At 43.3% G+C, this 19,844-nt stretch overlaps 1 protein-coding gene across 1 annotated transcript in view; it reads right to left on the minus strand.

The window, feature by feature from the left end:
• Window positions 1-19,844, minus strand: part of LOC147733931 (sodium- and chloride-dependent GABA transporter 1-like) — a 292,502-nt gene that overhangs the window by 139,806 nt on the left and 132,852 nt on the right. Inside the window, exon 5 of the mRNA XM_086953601.1 lies at window positions 10,235-10,367. Within this exon, the coding sequence (XP_086809727.1) occupies window positions 10,235-10,367 (133 nt within the window). The remainder of the gene's footprint in view (window positions 1-10,234; window positions 10,368-19,844) is intronic.

The following is a 19,844-nucleotide window of genomic DNA, read 5'->3' on the forward strand; positions in this document are numbered from 1 at the left end:
TTTCGACCGGACCATAGATCTCATAGTCTGTTTTCTCCCATACTACCCCACCAGGTATTGGAATTGCTGTGACATTTACTGTTGACAGTTCTCTTTTCTTCACGTGGGATGATCTGTGTGGTTTCAGGACTAGGTTGATGTTCTGACTTGCTGTGTCCATTGTAATATATTTTCCTTCAATGAATTTTCCCAAACATAGTACCATGATGAGCCAAAGCAGGAGGAAAAATACACCTAGACCGAACCAGAACTCTAGCCAAGGGGAAACGAGGTAGATTTCCTTCAGTTGATAAAAGAGTTCAGTTGCTTTTTCTTTAAAAGACTTTTTTGTTTCTGGCATCACTTCGGGGTCGTTAAAATCTTCAGAGAAGTTGTCGAAGTTGATGAAATAACCAGAGGCAGTTCTGTCAATTGATGGGATTGTTTTTTCAATCTGTCTCTCGGTAGCACTTTCTGATGCCACATTAGTGTAGACTGGTGTTGTTTCTTGACGAACTGTTTCAATCTGTGTTTCAAGAGGCACGAGTTCCATGGCATTATTGCATAGTCCTTCATTGTGCACTGCAGGCTGATCGAATGTGATGAGTCTTTCAGTTTGAACCTCTTGGATTGTTGCAAGTTTGGGTATTCTATTGTTTCTTGGGAGTCCACTGGGCCTACTGTTGATTATAGGCCACATGCTTGTGGTTTTACCAGGTCGATGGACACGACTCTGTTCTCCTTTTTACCAGCAAGGGGCGGTAGCACAACTGATCTTGTTCCGGTGACTGCTAAGACAGGTACTGCTTTTCTGTAAGAAGGCCCAAATTCCTTCTTAACCGCGATCTTTTCTCTGACTAGATCCCCAATCTTTGGAATCCAGACAGGCCTTGCTGGGGCTGTTGCGGGTGGTGCCTCGTCAGTGGTATTTGGCTGTTGCTTTAACTTTATGTTGCTTAATGATTTTCTTGTTTCATTCAGTTCCTGTAAAACAGCCAAACGGTCTTTTACTTCAAACTGCTTTGTTTCTGCTTGTACCACTGACATCTGACTATCGAGGTCCTGAACGTTCATTCTTATTCCGAACAATAGTTCGTATGGGCTGAAACCTTTTAGAGAATTTCTTGGCATGTTGTTAAGACTAGTCTGGACACTTATTAAATGTTTGACCCACCCAGCGCCTGAACCTAATACCTTCGCTGTTATAGATTGCTTTATGTCCCGGTTTTTTCTTTCTACCACACTATTCCCTTCGGGGTGCGACGGACAAGAATACCGCAACCCAATTCCCATGCTGGCCATGGCCTCCTTATAGGCTCGAGAGCTGAAAGCAGGACCCTGGTCAGAATGGAACGTGGTAATTGCGTATGTGCCGATATGGACTCGCTAATCTTTTATAACCGTTCTAGCGTCAGCCGAGCGCTGGAGGCCTCATTTTTTAAGTGTATTTTGTCTTAAACGTTGTACACTGGGACGCGCTTCTCTTCTTTGATTGCGCAGATAGACCGCCTTATGCTGTCTAGAAGGGATCCTGAAACTACACTGGCCTGTTCATTACTGCGATCTCTATTGCAGTCTTCACAATTTTTAGCAAAACATTGAATATCTATACTCATTCCTGGCCACCAGTACTCTGATTGCAATTCTTTCAGAGAGGCTTTGATTGTTTGGTGTTTCAGACCCAACCCCATGTGTGCTTCCAGTAGGAGGAAGCCCCTCCTGCTCCTGTTTGGAATTACTCTATCCCCCACTCCAGGGATTCGAGCAAAAGGAACGGAGTTTGCATCGATTATGTATGCATAATTGAGTGGATAGTTTACGGGTAGTGCTGCACAGTCGCCTTTTACGGTCGTTTTTACTGCTAGCATGGTTTCCCCGTCTATATACTTATCTGTACGCTTTTCTGTGGCTACGGAAGCAGGTTTAGTTGCTTCCGCGGTGGCTGCATTAGCCAATGAATTCCCTGCAACGTGAACGCCATCACGTTGAAGACTCTGTGCGTGAATCACGTGAGTCTTTTGTAGTTCTTTATTTAAAAGAGCTACCTCGTTCCAGAGCAATTTATGCTTTATTGTGGCACCTGTGTCATCTTTGTAGTCGTTTTCGATCCAACTCTGCAGTTTGTTATTGTAAGAGTTGACGCAAAAATGAGAATCGCACACTATAAGTGTCGGGAATTCGCGTTCTGCATTTTCGAGCGCCATCTTTAAAGATCTGATTTCAGTTCTCTGAACCGAACAGTTTCTTACAGATTCAGTTTTTGTTACTTTCGGTCTGAATTTACCGCACAGCCAACGACCTTTAATGATCGCACATGCTGCATCGTAGGATTTTCTCTCTACGTTGAAATGCTGTACAAAGCTATCTGTATAGATTATACATGCGTATTGTGGGAGAGGCAAAATTTCGATTGGCAGAGGATATTCTTCTTCATATTCTAAATCATTCAGTTCTTCGAATTGCGGGGCGAAATAGTATTTCACGTCTTCCGCTCCTAGAGAATCTATGCACTGTATCCATTTCGGATCCAGTGACACTGTAGGCAGGTTTACTGGGCTGAATAGCGCCTCGAAGGCGGATTCCGCTGTAAGGATATTAATCCGTTTGCCGTGTGCTAGTTCTCGTTCATTTGCTAATGCGATTTGCACTGCGTTCACAGTTCTTTCTGTGTGACTGAATGTTTTTTCTGCTTGTGTGTACAAGTGAGATTTAATTGAAATTGGTACCTTTTCTCCCTCATTAGAGGTCAGGTACGTGAATCCGCATCTTCCTGGGATGACTCGGATTACAAGATCGATCGTGTCGTCACGTGTATCTAATTTTGTTTTTGCTAACATGTCTGTTTGCAGTGATCTCAAAATTTCTGTGTGTTTTTGAGTCCAATTGATTTGTTTTAAATCAGGTTTTATTAGTTCGTAGAGAGGTTTAACCCTCTCTGCGTAATTTAGGATGTAAGTTCTTCCGAAATTCAGAAAACCTAGTATTGATTGTAAATTCTTCAGCGTTTTTGGAGCTTGGAGTACAGCGCACTTCTCTAAGAAGTTGTCCGCTAGGCTTTTCCCTTCACTTGATAATTCGTACCCTAAAAACAGTACTGTCAGATGGGCAATTCGAGACTTTTTAAAGTTGAATTTGTAACCCTCTGCTGCGAACCCAAGTATAATGGTGTTCACTCTTTTCAAGTGAGTATCCAAGTCGTCGTCTGTGAGATAAATATCATCTACGTAAGATAATGCTTCATCATCATAGATTTGTAGTAACTCTGTTACCCTAGCTGAGAATAGTCCTGGGCTGTTCTTGAACCCCTGTGGGAGACGACAGAATTTTTTCTGTGACCCAAATGCGGAGAAAGCGGTCAAGTATCTGCTTTCTGGTTCAATGTTTTGACAAAAGAAACCATTAGAAATGTCTAATGTCGTTTTGTACTTTTTCCTAACTATGTTATTCATTAGGGCTGCACTATGCGAGTTTTGTACTGCAAAAGTTTTGCAACATGTATTAAGGTGTCTGTAGTCCAAAACTAGACGATATGAATTGTCTGGCTTGGAGACAGGAAACAAAGGATTGTTCATTTGAGAGGTGCATGTTTCAATCACCCCCTGGTACTCAAGTTGATCTAAGATCTCCCTGACTTGTTTTTTAGCTTCTTGCTTTATGGGATACTGCCGTTGGGCAGTTGGTTCATTTTTTAGTTGGATTTTGTGAGGCGGTGAATCCTCATCCCATCCTACATGATTTTTATACAATGCAGGTGCCTGGGCTACTGCCCATTTCCTTGCATATGTGTATTTTTTGTGAATCGGTATGTGATTCGAGAAGGCAGGCATAATCACTTCTTCGCCACGAGGGCACTCCCTGACAAACTCTGGGGGCCAATCCTTTTCAGCTAACAGAATATCATAGCCTTTTGAGAGCTTATCCCAAAATAGACCCTTAATTTTCCTAGTCTTATCACCCTCTATACGCAATGTTATTTCGTATATTTTATGGGGCTCGCTAAGTCTGGCGTCGGCAGTTTCAACCTGAATGAATTCATTCGTGTCCACTGTCTCCAGATGACTCATCAAGATCTTGCGCGCTATACTGATCTCTGCTGCACTGTCCAACATTGTCAATGCCCACTCCCCGTTTTTCAACTGTGTCCTCAGTATTCTCGGCATGGTTGATTACTCTAATACTGGCTACCTTCTTTTTCTGAAATTGAGATTTCTTATTTTGAGCAGGTTCCTTGTCTTTGGACTTGGTGTGCTCTCCTGGGTCTGACCGTCCTCTTCTTTCCGAATTCTGTGGAAAAGATCGAGAGGGACGTGTATCAATACTTTGATATCTATCAGGTTTTTTCAGATTATCCCTATTTCTAAGGTTATATCTTTTCTCAGAGGGCTCCCGTTGGGGAGACTGGCGTTCTCGAGTCGGAGTTCTTTCCCTCCGTCGAGGAGACCTTCCTCTGGACTGGAAAACTTTTTCCTTGGGAGTGGATTGTTTATTTCCATCCCAGCTCTTTTTAGGAGTGTTTGAATTATTTTTAATAAATAATTTTTCAGGATTTTCGAGCAGTTGGGGCTTAACTGGTTTTCCACCCAAGCTGTCTCTACCTAATTCTTCATAGCATTTTTCTATGATTTTTGCAAGCTCAATAGGATCTTTTATATCTGTTTCCCTCAACTTCTGGCGGATCGCCACAGATGCTGCTTCTCCCTTTACGTTGGCTAATAATATAGCCGTGACCTGCTTGAAGTCTTTCAGTAATTTCATACCTAGATTTAAAGCTGGTTCTGGACCGAATTCATTTTGAATCTGTTTTAGCACGTCTGGTATTACCGCCATAGACGGAACACCGTGTGTTTTTGTGTAAATGGAAGCAAAGACTGTACCCCAAGTGTCACAGTCCTCCACGTGTGGTGCGATTCCCATAGGAAGGCAGATGGTCAAGATTCTGTGTTTCTCAATAGGGGTAGTATCAGGAAATACTGCCTCTATTTGAGTGATTTTCTGGGCTAACCAGAAAGGAATTTGTTCCCGTTTTACGGGTGTTTTACCAAGACATGACTGTATGTTCTGTGGTGTAATTTTATTTGTGTTCCCCTGATGAGGGGTCAGCTGGTGTGAATTAACAGCTGGCTGGACTGTTGCAGTCCGTATTACATATTGGACTAATTGCCTATGTATTTTTATTAATGTGTCTTCTCTAGACATTCTTGCAATGTCAGGATGTGGTGTGTAGCTGGCTAGAACCGGCCACGTGGCTCCTGGTCTACCTAGTGGACCGAGCCTGGTAATGTGATCATTGTGTTTTAGGGCGCCATTAAACCAGAGCAGGTGCTCTTGAAATTTAAGTGGAATTTCAACCTCCTCGAAAGGAGCGTACTCTTCCGGAGGTTCCTCTATTTTGTAATAGTGAAACTCTTGTGTTATAGCGTTTACCGCTGGAAAGTTTATCCATGAATAGAATACCTCTGTCTGCCGATACTCGTGAGCCTCTATCACGAAAATTACTGTACCACCTTGAGGTGGCAGTCCGTTTTCTATAAGTTTTAAAGTTATAGATCTTCTTAACTGGACCGGGATGATAATAGCACCCGGGTCTGTGTATTCGGGACCTTGCTGAGTCGCATCTACTGCGGCCCCAGTGGTGCCGTTGTTTTCTACTGACATTGTATAAATGCAGTTTTTTGCAGAGTAGGTCTCCAAGGAGACAAAGATTAGATGCACAATATTTTGGAACACTGTATCCTTCAACGTTGAATAAACCAGAGCTTTACATAGGAATCTCTTCCTACTAAGGTCGGGCGGATTTTAACCTTTCACCCACTCCAGACGTCTATTGGAGTATTTAAGGGAGAAAGGGGTGTGAAATATGCACGACTGAGTTACTCTACAAGTCTTACGTTAGTTTATCGCCTTGCCCCACGTTGGGCGCCATGTAGTGTAGTTCCTAGTTTCCCACTAGGCCCTGCGCATTGGAATAACATAAACAGTAGTATCGACGTGGAACTGCTTATATTCCAGGCCTCCACTGACTATGCTAAACTTAATTGGGTTGTGTTACCAACTAGCTCAGAGGTCACTGGAAACTTTCTTCTCTGCATAGGAAGTGATCAGCTTCCTTGGCACAGACAAGAAGGGATTCAGCTTTCCAACAACCGTGCAACATGACAACTTTGCTCCTCAGATCAAGAGTCGATCTCTAGGGTCGTGTGAAACAATAGACACAGATTTCACTCAGTCAGTCTAGTGCAGTTTACTTTCACAGTATGTAGAGAATAGAGAGACGGGCGTGTATCAATAAAGGGTTAACATTTATTGAACAGTCTTTCTTCTCGTACAAGAGAAATGTATTGCCACAATTGCAATAACTGTTATTATAAAAAGTACGTACAGTAAGATAAGAATAGCGAAATAGAACTGTAAAAGCATTGATATGGTTTCTTAGCCATACAATGGTTTAAAAGTAATAAAACATATATACAGTCATCTATACATTAGGCTAACATACTCAACTGGTGCTTCTAACTACGCCTACCCCAGTGTGCCTGACCTAAGCCTAACACGTGAGAAGGGGGAGTAAGTAAGTAGCTTAAGTTAAGTTGGTTTTGCCAAGGTTTGTTTCAAGAATTCTCGTCTAAGGGTTTAGTCAACACCATACCTCTGAATAGAATGATGGAGGATTGGTATCTCCTTCAGGGGTCTCTCTCGATATCCCAGTCACCTGCGAGGGTAAACTGGAAGCGCCGGGACTGGATTTCTCTGCACGAGAAAGGCAGCGGCTTCTCTCAGCGCGTCGAGGAAGGAGGGGTGACAGCGTCCGCGGGCAGCTGGGCTGGATGTCTTCGCAGAGGACGGCTGCACGGCTCCTCAAGCGTACTGCACCATAGGTCGCGCTGTAGCGGCGATAATGGTAATCAGTAGCTTCACCACCACAGGATAGCAGGCTGCAGCGACAGAGTGCTAGTTTTTACCAACACGGGGTCATGCAGGCAGCTGGCATCAGCAACATGTTCGCTCATTGCTTAAGGCAACGTTGGTAATATTTATACCTGACAGGTGCCGGGTTTGACGCAAGTTTGCTGGACATAAGACGTCAATTAAAGATGTCACTAGGAAGTGATAGTTATCAGTTGCTCATTAGAGTTCCATTACTAATCAAAACATAGCAAGCGGGGATTTCCAGGTTTGCTAAGTTTTTATCTTGTTGAAGAACTCGGAGTGTTATCTAGGAATATCAGATAGTGACTGCTGCTCTGTCATTGCACTAATTGGTCGCAAAGGAAGTAGCAGAGAGTCATGCTGGAATGTGGCTCTGTGGCTCTGCTCGTGTGAGGCCAGAGATGACTTTACAGAAAATCGCACTTGAACGGTTATGCCAATATAGGGAATAAATGGATTTATAGCCGAATAGGGGCATAAGGTCACAGTATCGATCAGGAACCTAGATAAGCACATGACACCTCTGCCTCAGGAGATGGCTGGCAACTGTGGATGCTCCGGTATCTGCAGCATCTCCTAGGAGAGTCCTCAAACTCAAGAGATACCGAGAAACCAAATTCGATTTTTAAGGCGGGCATTGAAAGCTTTCCCAGCTAAATCCTTCACCTTACACCTCCCAGCCACCAAACCTATCTGCTGCTCTCAAGCAGAGGCAAGGTGATCACCCCGCCCTCTGCGCTGCCAGACAAGACATCCATGCCAGATGTGGGGGAGGCAGAAGCCAAGACCACACAGACTGGTTACATAAAGACTGGGCACATAAAATGTGGCACCTCCTAGGCATGAAACAAATAAAAGCAACTCTGGAAAACCAATGTGCTTGACAAGATGCAGGGTCTAGTATATCATTCCTGCCATAATAATTTAAAGAACTCTCCTACCCCACTTAACTCTGGGCCTGGAAAATCACTTCAACAAACATTAACCTCTTGTCTTCACCTTATCAGAAATGCACACAGCAGGCCTGAACAAACTCATCCTACGTGGATGCTCCTATGTTCCTTTTGTCTACACCCTTTGGTTGAGGATTTTAGTATTACTTTGCTTTATCCCCTGTTCTCCTCTACCACCCTCCTTCTCCCCCTGACTTTCATCCCCACACACAGGCCCTTCTATCCATCCCTATCGTCAGTGAATGAATGTCGGTGTATGTGTTACGTCATAAAGGAGTCGCAGGCTCATCTGGCCGGGGTGTCCGAGAGCCTGGTAGAGCTCTCTGGCAGAGCAGAAAGCATATCAGAAGGTCTGGGGAGAGGAGAGTGGCAAGCAAGGCACAGAGGGTGGCAGGGATGGGTGGCAGGAGGCCAGGCGGCTTTGTTTGTCACAGAGAGGAGAGGCCACATATGGCTCCCTCAGTACTCCTCTGTCCCTGCATAGAACGTAAGTAGAGGCAGATTATTTAAGTGGACCATACATGTAAAATGTATAGATGGAAATAGTGAAAAATGGGGATGCTTTTCTCCTCAGGAGTCTGAGTGACACCATAGATGCCTTGGGCTTTGCTCTCGTTTATTTGATGCCGCTCATCAACCCTTGGTGAAAAACATCTCCATTAGTCACTGTTATCTCTTTCTAATTCTATATATCAACGAAATAAATTGAAACAACGTGGGATTGATGTTTTGTACATATTGATAGCAAAGGACTAGTAAGAGGTGAAATGCATGAATAAATAAAAACATAGAGGGGAATATTAAACTAAACTGAGCGTGTCCAACATGGACCCTGGAGGGCCACCTGCATGGCAAACTTTTATAATTATTTAAAAACAACAAGGTGATGGGTGGAAGGCTTGAATTAATCTCAGCCACTGGCAAACGTTTGGGCATCATTCCAGTCCATCATGTTTCACCCACCACGCCACCCCAGTTTGGACCCAGCCACATGCTTATCAGTCTTGACCCTGTTCCTCATGGAAATTGTCCAGCCCAAACTGCCAGGCCAGGTCCTCCCTGAATCTCAACCCAAGCAACCCAGGACAGGTTTTGCCTTGTTATGGACTCTTCAGCTGGATATAGTTTGGTTCCAGTGGCTGAGATCACTTCAAGCATTCCATCCATCACTTTTTTGCAAACTTTAGTGTGTCGCCCTAAGTTGGATGGAAATTGCCAGATGTGGGGCCAATGCATACTGTGCCGCTGGAACCAAGCAGTACCCGGCTAATGGGCCCATAGCTTGGCAGAAAACAGTCTTGAGTTGTTTGTGTTCTGGTTCAGGGAGGACGTGGGTTTACAGTTCGGGATGGACTTCGGATGGGAGCAGGTTCAAGGTTGAATTGCATAGAGCTGGGTCCAAACTAAGGTGACATTGTTTAAAAAATGACAAAGAATTGGGGTGCGGCCTGAGCAGTTACCTAGACTGCGATTAATTCACTCATTCCATCTATCACTTTTTTGTAAACATTTACAATCTTCACAGACCATGTAAATAAATTCAACTTATCTTGATTTGTATATTCTTAAAATTCTTGCAACAATTTGATCCTTCTGGATCTGCAGTGGGCATGTGAACAAAACTAGTCACTCCTTCTGGTAAACCTAGTGCCAATCTGAAAAAACTCATGAGCAAAAAATATTTCCTATAAACTACATTCCATTATTTAGAATTTCGAACACAGCAATGCCAAGACAACAACTTCAATAGAGGCAGCACCTCCTGCTATGGAGACTTCTTTTGTGGGTAATGCACATTATTTTCCAGTGGGCAGCTTTTAGGCAAGACGCGGCGAGCTGCTAATTTTGACAGTGACCTTCGGGTTCCCTGTGTCACTTGAATGCACATGTTATCATAGGATGACAGTATCTCATTTCAAAGTATTTAAAACGGTATCTGTTCCGTGCTAACACCGTCCAGCAATCATGGTAACATTGGATTTCCTAGCTGCCTCTTCTTCACATCACCACCATTCAATGTAGGGGAAAACTCCAAGATTACCAAGTAAATCTGTTATAAAGGTCACTGTTTTCCAGCTGAACTTCCCAATAACAACCCAGTGCATTCTGGGAGTTGTGCAACTAATTAAATTACATCTTCTGATTCCACAGGCTTTTTGAAGTACAACCTAGACTACAAGAGGGAGTCCCTGATGACATGGAGACATCCAGTAACATTAGTAAACCCACGGCGTAATCAGTCTCCTAACAGGCACATGTGTTATAATGACATTTGCATACTCTCAGCCAAGTCAAGTAGACCCTACGGTTACTCTTCAAACAACATTAACTCAGACAAGACACCTGATGGCGTTCCAATCACTCTGGTCCAATACCTTTCCAGTCCATTCCACGCCTTTCCAGATGGAGAAATAGACCAGGATCCAGGACAAGGCTAGGGTGCAGGCAAGTGGCCAGCGTACACTGCCAGGCTCTCCCAGACCATCTGTGACCTGGTGCATGTTCCTCCTGCAGAGAACACAAATGTGAGACAAGCAAGACTGGGCCACATGCATTACCTCCCGACTGGACTCTTCTCCTAGAGAACCAAAGATCTACTCCAAAGCAGACTTCCATGCAGCAAGATATGTGTTACACTAATAATAATGTACACAAAAGTCAATCAGACTGAGTCACTTGTTTACTTTTACCTTTGACCTTTGTTTTTTCAACCTTCTGTTTACTTCTATTGAAATGTTTACAGTTTTCTCAAGAACTGAGGACAGGAACAGGGAATGAGACATTTTGCAAAGTGCATATGCGTTTTCATTTTTAAATTGGATGTATACAGACATCATTTCATGATCACCAATTAAGATGGTGCCATTAGATACTCCCAAGCAACATAAAATATTTTAAAGGCATCAGTCTTTATAATGGATATATCTTCTCTTCAACAATTCGTATATTCTTTAAATTCAGCCATTCCTGAAAACATTTGGACCATGGAGATGCACAGAAACATGTGGTCTATAGCCCCCAAATCAAATGCTGTAGTAAGAATATATATTTTAATTCAGTGAAAGTTCAATCAGAAGTAAGTGAAAGCTCCTATGTCGCGTTGTTGTCTAAGACAATAAAGCAAGATGCTTCAAATTCGTTCATTGATGATAGGTGTTCGCAATCTGGCAATCTTTTGCCTGGCGGAACGTTAAAATGACTTTTGATATAGCTGTGTTATTGAAATTATTGTTTTGCAGTAATAAAAATTTGTACTCAAACTTCTTAAGGTGAACAAGACCTTACATTTAATGTTTATGTGACTTTTCATTGTACTACATGAATACATCCGTATTTTCATGTCTCATTAGAATAAACAATAAATGTGTCCCACAGAGAAGGATGAAGACTTTCACAGACTGTTCTGAATGAAGTATACATATTTATAGTTGAACCTAAATCACATGGTATGTAACCTTTTCTGCTCAATGGTTAGACAATTGCTTGTGAGAAGCTCTGTGTAGTATATTATGAGAATCTTGTGGAATGTATTCAGTTGTAAATGCTTCTCTTTTGATTTGTTCTGATTAGTTTAGAACTAGCGAACTATGTACTAGGGTGGGGAATGTGTGAACTCCTTGATTTAGCAGGCGAGTCTATGAAGTAATTCTTCCCCATCTAGACTCTAAACTTTAGTGAGTTCTTAATTGATTCTGTACTAAATGAGCTTTCCACTCTGATTTATTGTCCAATCGATTTTGACTGTTTTGAATTAACTCCTGTGCGACTAAAATCCTTAAATTAAACCTTTAAGGTTGAGACTTCATCGTCTGTCATTCTTTTAGAATATGAATTCTAGAGTGTTATTTGTAATTGCCCCCTTTGACTTCTTAAGGATGAAATGAGTTCAGCGGGGGGCACCAACGTTCTAGGGACTACACAGCTCCTGATCGATCAGGGGGCACCTTGGGGCAAGATTGAATGGGGTTCGCAGGCGGTCACCTGGCACAGTTTACCTACATTATAAGTAATTACTTAGTTTTGCCAATTCTGACACTTCATTGTTCATCTTTTCTCGGACAGTTTTCAGCTTTCTTACCCAGGTTATCCTGCCAGAACTTTAATTCTCTTCAAATCATCCATCCCGGATTTTTACAGAGTAATTTTATCTGCTTGAATTACTATGAAACGGAATTAGTTCCCGTTCCCTGTCATGTAACATCTTTCCTCGTGATGTGGCGCTCTATTTGCGGTATTCCCCAGTGTCAAGGACTATATTTCCTTCTGAAACGGGCCAGTAGCAGGGGTATTCTCTGTTCAGCATGCACTTCCCTCTCCCAAGATGGGGGCTCCATCATCTCTGTGCCTGGCCCATGATGCAACTTGATTGGCTCCTTCTGTACAGCATTACCTGTATCCTACCGTCCTTCTTACTATTTGGGTCTTCCCCCTGGAACTGGTACATTTCTTTACTAAGTGTAGTAACTCAACAGGTGTTTTATTTTCTCTTTTCTTGTAGAGCTGAAGCAGAGCGACATAGGTCTCCTGCTACTTGATGGCCTGCAAAGCGACTAGCATAGAATTTCACAGAATACTTGGAGCAATAGCACATATGAGCAAGTCAATTTACAAAAGTAAATTGGCATAAACTGATAGCACATAATGATAGGTATTTTTCAAAAATCTGTGTGAGAAAGTGCTTATTTTGTTTTTCCTTCGTGCTGAGATGATGGATTGGCTTCTCACGCACAAATTGTACAGTTCCTCTTAAAATGAGTATCTCTGGGACACTCATTAGATGATTCACAATGAAAATCGTGACAGGCCTTTTTTGTGTTTTAGATGGTGTAAGGACACATTTGACATTATTTTGAAGTTGTGATTTCTCTATTTTGCTCGAAAAGTGCACCTGATAATGTAGAATAAGTCTGAAAGTGTAACATCAGTGGGCTTACGTCAAGAAGCCAATTTGGCACCTAGGCTTAACGTAGGTGCCAATATGACTTGGTTTACATGTGTAAATTCACATTGTGTATTCACAAAACATTAACAGCCAGATGCATCAACAGATGGAATTGCGATTCCTAAATAGCGATTTTTAAGGAATCGCTATTTAGGAATCGCAAAAGCCTATGCATGTAGGAATCGCTATCAAAATAGCGATTCTTACACTTTCCTTAATTGCGACTCGCAAATTGCGAATCGCACTTAAGGAATACCTCCCCATTCATTCCTATGGGCCTAGAGGCCCATAGGAATGAATGGGAAGACATTCTCAATTTGCGATTAGCAATTAGCGAATCGCAAATTGAGAATGCAATTTCAAGGGTGCAGGGGTGTCCAAAGGACACCCTGTTGCACCCCTGACATCTGCATATGGGTACATCTTGCACACACACATGCCCTAAGGGCATGTGTGTGTGTAAAATGGAACTTTGAAAAATGCACTTTAGTGCATTTTTCAATGTTTTTGCAAATTACCATGAAGTTCAACTTCATGGTAATTTGCTACTCCTATTTGCGAAATCGCTATTTTTTGTTTGTTTGATGCATTGCATTTAAGGAATCTCAATTTGGGATTCCTTAAATGCAATTGCAAATTAAGGAATCTCAATTTAGAGATTCCTTAATTGCGATTTTTGCACTTGGGATGATGCATCCCAAATGCAAAAATACCAGTCGCAAAGGGGCAGATTCTGAGAATCTGCCCGTTTGCGACCGGTTTTTAGGTTGATGCATCTGGCTGTAACTGTCTTGGGATTTTGGGAGATCACTTAACTCAAGATCAATTAACTCTTGTCTATTAAAAATGTTACACTGGCCAACATATCCCAATTGTTTTTTTGGTCTCGCCTGGCGTTAGCAGCGCGCATGCACTGCTCTCGCCATGCGAGCGCCTCTTTGAATCAATACGGTTTCCGAGGGGGACTTGAAGCCCCACCCCTTCTTCTTGCTTCATAGCTTATGCTAAACGCAGCCTTTATATTGTGAAGGAGGCTTTTTAATCCCTCCTTGTTGCCACTTTGTCCGCTTTTAGCCCCGCCCACCAGGACTGGATCTTTTACTGGGGGCGCAACACTCTGTCCTTCATTACTCCGTGTAGGCACTTTGTTTTTTCAGTACGGGGAAAGCGCGATCTGAGGCAGTGTGTGTTGTTTTGTGGGAAGTTATGTGTGGGATTGGTATTCTGTGTCTTGCATTGTCTTTTGTGCTGTGCTTTGTGCTTTATATGGTGTTCATTGAGCCCTGACGTCTTTTCTGCAATATTTTGTGTCTTGCATTGTCTACTGTGTTGTGCTTTGTGGCTTATGCTGTTCATTGAGCCATGGCGTCTTTTGTGTTGTATTTTGTTTTGAATGTGGTACTGAGGTGTCTATGTTGGATGTTGTTGCAGACGTGCATTAATTTCTAAATTAACACTTTACAGAATGCAAGCATTGCATAAAATGAAACCATTGGTGCTTGCACCGCCTGATGAGTATGACACTGTAATTGTGAGGAATGACTTCCTGCCATGTCTTATGCCCAGGTGTTCTGATAGTGGGTTTTTACTTTTACCACAGATCTGCTTGGGTTGGTTCTGAAAATCTGCTTCTAGGCGAGATGTGAGTTCCTCAAGGACCAGCAACCAATTGTGGAAGGTACGCTCCCTCGGTAATGAGAGGCCTGCTGCTTGATGTTGTGGACTTTTGCTTGGCTAACAATAGTGCAGAAGGTGCAGTGGCACAGAGGCCTAGAGGATTAGGGAGAACTCTGAATCCTCATTAAGGCTGTATTTCAGCACCTCTGACGTTGGAACGAGAGGCATTGTGTTTTTTCATTCTCTTTGTTATGCCACGTGTGTTTTTGAGAGACTACGCCTGATGCAGATAGTTTGCATGTATGATGGCCTGCTAAGTAATGAGCTGTGAAGGCAGGACTGTTCGTTTCAGTAAAAGATGCGTCACATGAAACCAGGCCTTCAGACAAGTTGCATCAAGGAGAGGGGACTTCTTTATAGCTGGCCCGCGAATGCGTCTTAAGAAATGGCCGCTTTATAACGTGCGCTTTTAACACTTTGCAGAATACAATCAGCCCATTAAATGAAACTATTGGCGCTAGCACCGCGTGATAAGTAAGACACTGTAATTGCGAGGAATGACTTCATGCTGTGTGTCTTATGCCCAGGTGTTCTGATAGTGGGTTTTTACTGTTAGCAAAGATCTGCTTGGGTTGGTCTGAAAATCTGCTTCTAGGTGAAATGTGAGTTGTTCAAGGACCGGCAACCAATTGTGGAAAGTACGTTCCCTCGGTATAGAGAGGCCTTCTGCTTGATGTTGTGGACATTTGCTTGGCTAACAAGAGTGCAGAAGGTGCAGTGGCACAGCGGCCCAGAGGATTAGGAAGACCTCTGAATCCCCATTAAGGCTGTATTTCAGCACCCCAGACGTTGGAGTGAGAGGCGTTGTGTTTTTACATTCTCTTTGTTGTGCCATATGTGTTTTTGTGAGACCAGGCTTGATGCAGATGGTTTGCATGTAGTCTGGCCTGCTAATTAATGAGCTGTGGAGGCAGGCCTGTTCGTTTCTGCAAAAGATCCCTCATGTGAAACGTTTGTGATACCAGGCCTTCAGACATGTTGCGTGAAGGAGAGGGGACTCCTTTATAGCTGCCCCGCGAATGCGTCTTAAGAAATGGCCGCTTTATAACATGAGCTTTTAGGTGGTCCTGTGAGGGCATGCTCAAATGGTATGGTAAAGTCGGTGTGTCCGTGATGGTTGTGAGACCAGCCTCCCTTTACGGTGGGTGTGTTCAGGGAGACGAGCCCTGGATGCTGGTGATGATGGAGTGTGTCCCACAGCCATGCCAGTCGCCTGCCATTGTACAGCCTCCTCCCCGGCTAGCCAGGCCTCCTTACAATGGCTTGTTCACTCTTCACACTGCTTGCCTTGGTGGAACTGGCTCTTCCCTGCCAGATCTGGAGCCTGTTTGCGAAGATTGTGCACAAATGCAGCTTTTTTAGGGCGTAGATTGCATATAGGCAAAACTTTTCTGATCAACGTGCTTACCAAGTAATATAATATTGTATGTTACTTGGTAAGCATTTCCTAATTTCTGCCTAAATGAAAATAGGGAGACACATTTATCCTTCGTGTAAATCCTGTAATGCCCCATACGTACGAAATTGCCTGACCATCTCAAAAATCCAGTTTATTCGCAACACAATTTTAAAAAAACTTGGCTAACAAGATGATTTTTGTTTACTTTACGTTCTTTGTCGATTTACAAAACCATACTACATTTGCCTAAATAATAATCGACTAGTTTTATAAATGTACGGGTTCCAACTTTTCCGATTGCTACACATGGTAGCGTTAATGTCAGCAGTGGCTGGCAACAGAGTGCATTCTCTTTGTCCTAAGTGTGGACAGTATATATTTTTTCGCTTCTGATATTCTTTGCGTTCTACACAAGGTGCTCTATTGGAATGTGACAAAACTTGACTTGATGCACGTTACACAACATAAATATTGTTTTTTCACTTTGGATTTCTAATAAATATTAGATGCTTAAGAAACTACAACTCTATTACCAATTATTACAGGCACGGGTCTGGGGCGGGAGGTTCGGTCAGTCAAAGGGGGAGGGGTGCCAACACCTGTGGGCTTAAAAGGCAAGAATGTGAGAAGCTTTTTGTAGTCGGGGAGGGAATAAACTAAATAAAATCTTGCAGAAACAAGAAGGCTCAGTGATGTCAGTAAGAGTTGACAAGCATTTTGAAAGAGGGGGTATTATTTAGTTTTCGTTTAAAATGTAATTTCCTTTCTACATAAAAACCAGCATTGGCATAGCCAATAGGTCTCACTTTTGTCGGGCTGACCACCGTGTTTCTGCTGGTGGTCCCTTTGTTGGCTTCACTGTAGGAAACCTTACACCAAGGAGCAAATAGTCAATGTACTTTTTTCTATTTGGTACCGCAAGAAGAAGCCTAGTGGTCCTTAAGGAAAATAAAGAACATTGACCCTCACGCCCTGGTGAGAAACCTTCCAGGGTGTCCGGGTCATTTTTTTGATTTACAATATCAAACTGCCAAACAATCGCTGTAAATATATATTGTTGTAAAGTTGGTTATTGGTAGTAGTAAGCATGCACCTACCACTAATAATAAGTCCACTAACACAGTATAGGGTCAAGTAAAGGTCTCAATAAATTAGTCTCTTGCTCAACCCTTGATAGCTGTAACTGATCAGGGAGGCCTAACTTAGGAGACAGGTATGGCAAGCATTTAAAAACACAAATACATCAAGTAAGTAAGACATAACACACAATATTAATCTCAAACCAATTTATAAAAATAGTACATATTTGTATGAACGCATAGACATCATAGCAACAAAAATCCAATGTAGCAAACCAGAGATATGAGTTTTGAAAGATTCACCACTTAATTTGCTTAAAAAACCCATAGCGCCACTCTGAGACGTTGTACGTGCTTGACAGGAACAAAGTCAAAGTTTCAGGCCAACCGCCCTGGAGCCCTGCTCAAATACACTAAGCGGGAGGCCCCGGTTGAAACGTTTCTGGAGCTTTTCCTTCCGATGGCCCTCGACCCTCCTCAGCAGGCCAGATATGGAGCTGGCTAGCTGGCTTGACTTTCCTCGAGGCCCTAGTCAAATCCTGGAAGTCCAGAACTCCGGAGCATTCAGCGGGATGAGCCTAAAATCCTGGCCAGGTTGTGGTTGAAGGTGGCCGACTTGACTCTCGCGGTCGGGTCGATCACCTTATGGAGCTTTTTCCCAAAAGTTCTCCAGACTTCTCCAAACTTCAGGAGGTGCTTCCTGAAGGTCTCCTTATGGTTCCAAAGTGTCCTAAAGACAAATAGAAACATTTGGAATCTCCTGTATTGTCTCTGGAAGGTCTGTACCACAATTCCCACAATGCACTTGACCAAATTCTTAAAAGTCCACTGGACACACACCAGGAAGTGGAGATGATGCAGGTGGGCTCTGTTAACCAGTAGCCACAGGGGGTCCACTCCTTAATCCTTCTTGAAGCAAGGCACAGTCCCCAGGCCTCCCAGGCACAGTCATTCAGAGTGAAGGCCTGTGGGTGCAAATTCAGATTCCAGCAGGACAGTCCTTCTTTCCCTTGTAGTTTTCAGGCAGCAGAACTGAGAGGCTATGCACCTCCCACATATTTATTCTCTGTTTCTGGGCATCAAGAGGGATGTATCACTGACTAATGAGATGCAGGGTGCCACCCAGGCACATGTCCACCTCCTCCAAAGTGCAAAGTTTGACATGTTCCTGTTCCAGAAAGCACTATCACTCCAAAATACAACATGGCTAAAATATCAGCAAAACAGTTAGAGCTAGCTAAACCCACTCACAGTGTGGCCATTTTCCATGAGCTCCCCCTCCTCATATCTGTACATTTCTCCCTTAAGTCTGCTATTCGGCTGGGTCAGGCGGGGATGGGGTATATGGCCTGGCATTCCCTGCCTGTCCTGTTCTCCTTTGAAGCCTCATACTTTATGGCCCCTCCCCATGCTCTGCCATTTCTGTGTAGCTGGAGAGCTCTCTCCAGCAGATAGCCTCTCCCCTGGATAGCCACCTATCACCTTCAAGGCAGCCTTGATAATCCTGTTAGAGCTGACCAATGAGGCAAGGCTGCAAGAAGGCTGGATTTAGCCTTACAGACAAGAACGTCTTATACCTTCTTTTCTGTACAAGGTATGATAAATACAACAATGGCAATCTGTTGGATTTATCAATTTAATTCTTCTAAGTATTTGAATGATGTTTTAAACGACCTTCCCAGCAATATTTATGTGTGCATTAAATAGTGCAATGTTAGCCAATGGGCTAAGTATCTATAGTGGGGAAAAAATAAAATGGGCAGATTTGCCTCACCAGGGTTTATAAAACATCTTTTATAAGGAACCTGCTTATTATTACATGACTCCTTACCCCTGGGCCACCTAGGGGAGACCCTGGTGGTAACTAATATGTACTAATAAGGTAGATTATCACTTTGTAAGTGCCCATACCACCAAAGTCGAGTTTGAACACAATTTATATTTAAAGACAGTCTGCAAAGCCAGGCTGCCTTTAAAATGACAGCAGACAGTCAACATTGCACCCATGCAAGTCCCCGAAATCTGCTGGGACTCTAAATTGCCAGGCCCTATTACATATTAGGGACTTATTGGTAGTTTGAACATCCTAGCCCTATTATATAGTTCGGACTTATAGGGCCTGTCAATACCAATTGTGAGCATTTACTTTTAAAGGTAGGCTGCAAGATATGACTATCTTTAAAAGGACTGCAAGCCACTCAACAGTGTACACATGCAAAGTGCATAAAATCTGCCGTGCTTCTAAACCTCCTTGCCCTATTATCTGTTATGTTATGTTATGTTAAAATGGGACTTTTATAGCGCAACGGCTACTCCGAAGGAGTGTCCCGGCGCTTTGAGCTCCAGACCATGTAAAAGAGCTAGAAAACATAACAATAACAGAACAAGGGCCTAAGAGGAGGGGACAGATTATCCAGCAAACAACCAGGTTTTCAAGTCCTTCCTGAAGACAAGCAGATTAGCGGTGTTTCGCAAGGACACCGGTAGCGAATTCCATAGCTGAGGAGCAAGGAAACTAAAGGACCGGCCGCCTAGCCGAGCCCTTTTAATGCGTGGCACCCGAGCCAATGCCAAGGCTTCTGACCTGAGGGATCGTGCAGGTCGATAGAAGTCCAGCCTCCTCTGGAGATACTTGGCGCCATTGCCATGCAAGGCCTTATGGGCAAGGGTCATGGCTTTGAACAGTATCCTCTTCCGCACCGGAAGCCAGTGAAGGGATACAAGGAGGTTAGAGGCGCTAGTGCGGCGATGAAGGCCAAAAATAGCACGCGCAGCAGCGTTCTGGGTGACCTGCAGACGTTGGAGGAGATATTCAGGCAAGCCCAGATATAGGACATTGGCATAGTCCAATCTGGACCCTATGAGGGCCTGAACAGTGATCCTCCGAT

This window comes from Lissotriton vulgaris, chromosome 1_2 (genome assembly GCF_964263255.1).
Source record: "Lissotriton vulgaris chromosome 1_2, aLisVul1.2, whole genome shotgun sequence".
In the NCBI taxonomy this organism is placed as follows: domain Eukaryota; kingdom Metazoa; phylum Chordata; class Amphibia; order Caudata; family Salamandridae; genus Lissotriton; species Lissotriton vulgaris.